Source organism: Schistosoma haematobium, chromosome ZW, assembly GCF_000699445.3.
Source record: "Schistosoma haematobium chromosome ZW, whole genome shotgun sequence".
Lineage (NCBI taxonomy): Eukaryota > Metazoa > Platyhelminthes > Trematoda > Strigeidida > Schistosomatidae > Schistosoma > Schistosoma haematobium.
Window position 1 is genome coordinate 75,933,403 of NC_067195.1, and position 5,547 is coordinate 75,938,949.

The 5,547-nt window shown below is 34.1% G+C and overlaps 1 protein-coding gene across 1 annotated transcript; it reads right to left on the reverse strand.

Annotated features, from left to right (window-relative positions):
• Positions 1-278: 278 nt before the first annotated feature.
• On the reverse strand, positions 279-5,286 carry ATP1B4_1 (ATPase, Na K transporting, beta). Its single transcript, XM_035733446.2, has 2 exons — positions 4,972-5,286; positions 279-863 (listed from the first exon to the last, which is right to left on the reverse strand). Exons 1-2 carry the CDS (start codon positions 5,278-5,280, stop codon positions 291-293), a joined length of 882 nt encoding a protein of 293 aa, XP_035587128.2. The 5' UTR covers positions 5,281-5,286; the 3' UTR covers positions 279-290.
• Positions 5,287-5,547: the final 261 nt, after the last annotated feature.

Below are 5,547 nucleotides of genomic sequence, written 5' to 3' on the forward strand. Positions count from 1 at the left end.
TAACCTTGAGATGGTTTAGCTAAAGGTCTACTGGCCAGCCATTACCCGGTAAATCAGATAAGTGAGCAATAAAACGGTAACTCACTGATCACAAGTGATCAGAATCTTTTTAAACTACAAATTGGTTTAATTAAGAAATATACACGATCGTATACCGATTCAGCTGCTAAACTGCATAGTGAAACGATAAAGACGTTAACCACAATTAAAAGTTTAAAACCCTGGATAGATTGATAAAACCATAATAATCACTGTTATTTTGAATATATTTAACTATGTATCACTATACTCTAGTCCACCAGAAGTGCAAAATTTACACTCATCTTATTAGGCAAATTTACTGTCTCACAATGGATTTGTATCAAAACATTTTTCTTGACATTTTGAAATTGAAGAAAGATTAACGGAGACTGATATGATTCTTGGTTTAAATATGGAAAATATTGATGAGGAATAAAAGCGCATTGTCGTCCACATCCTTCTTCTGTATGTATATAAGCATCATACAGACAAATTGTACCTAAAAGAATATCGTCATTTGGATTAGCTCCTTTACAACATATCTTAATCCCATTCTCATTTGATCGTATATCAGGCAACCAACCATAGAGACGATTAAGTTTAATTATTACACAAGGTGATCCACTGTCATACCCAAAATAATTGTTGATATTACATGCATAAGACCAATCCAAATTGAAAAGGCAGCTTGTTTCAACTAATGTTCCATAAGTTAAAGCTTGGGAATCATTCTGCACTAAACAATCGCGCAAATTGTTTCCTGTGTATGAGTAATATTCATACTGCGATAGGAATGCGATAAGCATGTCTTGAAAGATAAGAAAAGTATCAGGTTTACCATCCTACAGATGAAGGAAGAAAAATTTATCATAATTAAGGAGGTTAAATGAGTATATAAAGGTTTGTAATATATGACAAACTTGGTAACATGTTATGGGTACTAGAAGTTTGGTACATCACTCATTTCACGTAGATGGCCATATTAAGTAATAATATAAGCAGCATCGAACGAATACAAGACGAAGTGTAGTATCCCTGAGGTTAACCGTAAAGTAATCTACAGAAAAAACAGCCTAATTGTCACATGATTCATTTGTCTGTAGAATTCAATACTAAATGAAAACTGTGAATGAATGCTACAACTGATTTCTCCAGCCAAACTTTAAAATAATAAAACTGAAATTATCATTCTCAATGTACTCATATAAGAAGCAGATTGTTTCTATAAAATGAAAAGTGGAATTAATTCCTGATCACATCTTTTGTTCTTCAAATACCATGATGCTGACGACTGAATCAGTTAAACAATATGGATTCAATAAGTATTAGTTTCTAATCTTATTTTTAACTTATTGTAGCTAATCATATTGACCACCTCGAATATGTTTGAAAGTCATATAAGGCCTGATAGGTTTGTGTTAGACGAGATCGTAGGATAGATAAAGGCTTATTTAGCTTTTAGCAACTTACATCGTTTATCACACATGTAGGATGTTCATTTTCGAAAGAAGAGCTGAGTATACAACTGAGAAGTTTTTTCTCTTCTTATGGCCGTGAAATATGACCCTTAATAGTATTGGTCATTCAAAGTTCACTGGTATTTGACTAAACCTAAGACTATCCATATAGGATTGTGGAGATTGTTGAGTTTCATTGAAATCATGAGCCGATCAATTTTAGATCAATAAACCTATGGTATTTTTAGGGAAAAAAATTTATGATGTATTTAAGTTAAAAAAAACCTTCAATTTTAACACTTTGAAGCCTTATTTTGAAGAACATTTGTTCTGTAATTTTACGCAAAGTAAATTATTGTAAGCAATGATGGACAATGGCTAGCAGTGGAATCCAGGATGCGCACTTCATCCTATTCGGGACTCGTCAGCTGGATGTGCCTGCATCTCAGAGTTGACGTTCACTCTGGGACTCGAACCCAGTGCCATTCGCTTCAAACGCCATCGCGTTATCCACTCAGCTACTGTGTCCTGATAGCCACTTGCTTGTGCAATGGGGTGAATTTAAATTCACTTGGTATTGTTTGGCTTGTATCTTCACATTGAGGATTAAGACTGCAATTGATCAGTCTGTTAATGGCATATGTGCATACTGTGCGTATGCCTCGATATTGCCTTAATTCATAAACTTTTTGTAAGCAATAATGAATAGTGGCTAGCAGTGGAATCCAGGACTCGCGTTTCGTTTCGTTTCGCGATGGCGTTTGAAGCGAATGGCACTGGGTTCGAGTCCCAGAGTGAACATCAACTCTGAGATGCAGGCACATCCAGCTGACGAGTCCCGAATAGGACGAAGTGCGCATCCTGGATTCCACTGCTAGCCACTATCCATTATTGCTTACAAAAAGCTTATGAATTAAGGCAATATCGAGGCATACGCACAGTATGCACATATGCCATTAACAGACTGATCAATTGCAGTCTTAATCCTCAATGTGAAGATACAAGCCAAACAATACCAAGTGAATTTAAATTCATCCCATTGCATAAGGAAATCTTTACTGGATTTATATTAAGAAGGAAGTAAAAAAATAACTTTTTAATAATATCAGAAGGGGTTTGTGGAGATTTTAGAAACTTCACAGCTTGAAATCATGAGTCAATTGAAGATAGACCACCATGGAAAACGTGGAAGTACTGGACGGCCGTTTCGTCCATGTATGGGACTCCTCAGTAGTACGCATCCACGATTGACTCATGGTTTCAATGTGTGAATGAATTTGTGTCTAATCCATCATCAATATTTGGATTGAGCTCCAGGAGTCTAAAAGATATACTTCGAACATTGAATGTGTAAACTACTGGCAATTTTATGTTTATTTAAACAACATTCAGAATGTCATTGTTCGTATACGTAGTAACTTGGGAAAAGCGAAAATCTCATTCGGAAACTAATATTGATATTGTGGAGATTTTAGTAACCAGTCTCACGCACGAGTACTTAACCACTAGACCATTGAGCCGGCATCCAACGGTGTTAATGTCTAACTTCAACCACTAGTGACTGACTCCAAGAGGCATTTCCTGGAGTTCTAGTGAGAAGCAGTGACCAGTGGAGTTCAACTGGGTCTGTTGTGAGATATCAGCTCACTGAAGACAATGGTGTACGGTGGCGCAATTTCGCAGATTGGTTGAAGCTAGACATTAGCACCGTTGAATGCCGGCTCAGTGGTCTAATGGTTGAGCGCTCGCGCACGAGACTGATAGGTCGTGGGTTTGAACCTTGCGAGGCGGGATGGTGGACTTGCACTGCTGAGGAGTCCTATACTAGGACGAAACGGCCGTCAATTGTTTCCAGGTTTTCCATGGTGTTCTAGCTTCAACTGACTCATGATTTCAATCTGTGAAATTTTCAATAGTTTTAAAAATATGCAATCAGAAATATGATCAGGGAGATCTGATTAAACATATAAATAATAAATCATCTTATTTGTATGGTAAAATCTAGAAAAGTGAGCTTATGTTGAAAGCTTACTATACTTGAAAAGTCCTTCTATTATTTGTAAACAAGTCTTATTTTTTAACTGATGTAGATAATTCATTTTATTACAACACATTTAATGTATTCATAATGGTTATTCTGAAAAGACTGAAGTAACGTTACTAAAAATGTCTAGAAAGAGTACATGTAAGCGAAAGACTGATACAAGAATCCCTGCTTTAGATTGTTAGGAAATTCAGTATGACTTTATTTTTTTTCAACACTATCAACATTGAAAAGTGTATTGAACATAATTGATTACTTTGTAGTGAATACTACATAAACTGATTAATTGTTAAAGCATTATGCTAAAGAGATTCAAGAAAGTATGATGTACATTAGAGTTAGAATCTTTAGTTATTACATCTATCAACGTATGAAAATGATGTACACCTTAACTATTATATAAGTTACTGTAAAAAACATTATAAATACAATGGTATCTTTTATTGTTTAAGTGCCTTGGGAAGATTAGTTGAACTTGTCAGAGAGCACTATGCAAGTGTTTTGTCAAAGCTGGGAATAATGGCCACTGACTTAGAACTTAATATTTCAAATATATGCTGCTTATCTTGAAAGCTACATTTCTTTCCGTCTTGAAATCGCGGACACGTACAACTAAGGAATACTAAACTAAGATAAAACAACTCATAATTAATTCCCCGATTTCCGTTAAACTTCATTTGGTATCACCACCTAATGGAAACTATTTTTACAATTATACATTAGCTCAATGATCATTTTACTGATTAGATCATGATAGAGTTTAACATAATAAGCTCTAAGGACAATAAATTGAATATCTTGAATAACATTATCATTTTATTATTGGAAAATGAATTTAATTTGTACCTACACTCGATATACTGCAGAGGATTTATATTTACTTGAAACAGAAAAAGTAATTTTCAAACAATAAGGAAATAATCAAAACGGTTTTGTGGATATTATAGCAGTTTCAATGGTTGGGATCATCAGTCAATTGAAGCTAGACCATCATTGAAAACTTGGAAGCACTGGACGGCCGTTTCGTTCTATTGTGGTACTCCTCAACAGTTCGCATCCACGGCCTCGAGAGATTCAAATCCAGGACCTATCAGTGGAGTTCAACCAGGTCTGTTGTGAGATATTAACTCACTGAAGACAATTGTAGATGTAACGCTCAATTTCGTAGATTAGTTGAAGTTACACACTAACACCATTGGATGCCACCCAGCTCAGTGGTCTAAAAGTTAAGCCTTCACGTGAGAGATTGATAGATCCTGAGTTCGAATCTTGCGAGGCGAGATCGTGGATGCGAATTTCTGAGGAGTACCACAATAAGATGAAACAATCGTCTAGCGCTTCAAGGTTTTCCATGATGATCTAGCTTCAATTCACTCATGATCTCAATCACTGAAATTAATAATGAAATAAATTAATATTCTTTATAGTCAACTACTAGTATTGACTCACTTTATACGCAACTAGATTCATTTCAGTTGAAATCACTGGAACAATTGATAAACCTGGTGTATTTTGTAACGACGAGTAACTTCCAGTTAAATATGGTTTATCAGCATCAATAATTTTGCATAAAACTAATTTCATAAAACATATAACCATAATAAATAATAATGTATACAATAATATAAAAAAGATAAGTAATTTGAATAAATCTGTACATTTACAATCTCTAAAGTGTAATGTTGTTTTAAGTGGTTTGTATAACCAAATTGGATCTCGTTTTTTGTTGATTTTATATCTTTTTCGAAGGTAATGCATTTTTCATTGAGAATAACTTACAAATTGTTATATATATATAGATCAAATAGATAGATAGATAGATATGCATTATATTGAAACACTTTCATCTGATGTTTAATTGGAGCGATGATAGTAATTCTCTAATTCATTGATATATTGTAAAAATGTACGTATATTTACAGAATCAATTGGATAATTATTGGAAAGTGAATTAAATAAATTAAACAAGGAAAAAAAACTAATCTCATTTTTCAATTTTGTTGTCATAGTACTTACAAATATATG

Coding starts and splice junctions, on each gene's coding strand:
- ATP1B4_1 (XM_035733446.2), bottom strand. CDS start 5,280: ATGCATTACCTTCGAAAAAGATATAAAATCAACAAAAAACGAGATCCA. Junction 864..4,971: donor TGAATCTAGTTGCGTATAAA/GTGAGTCAATAC, acceptor CTTCATCTGTAG/GATGGTAAACCTGATACTTT.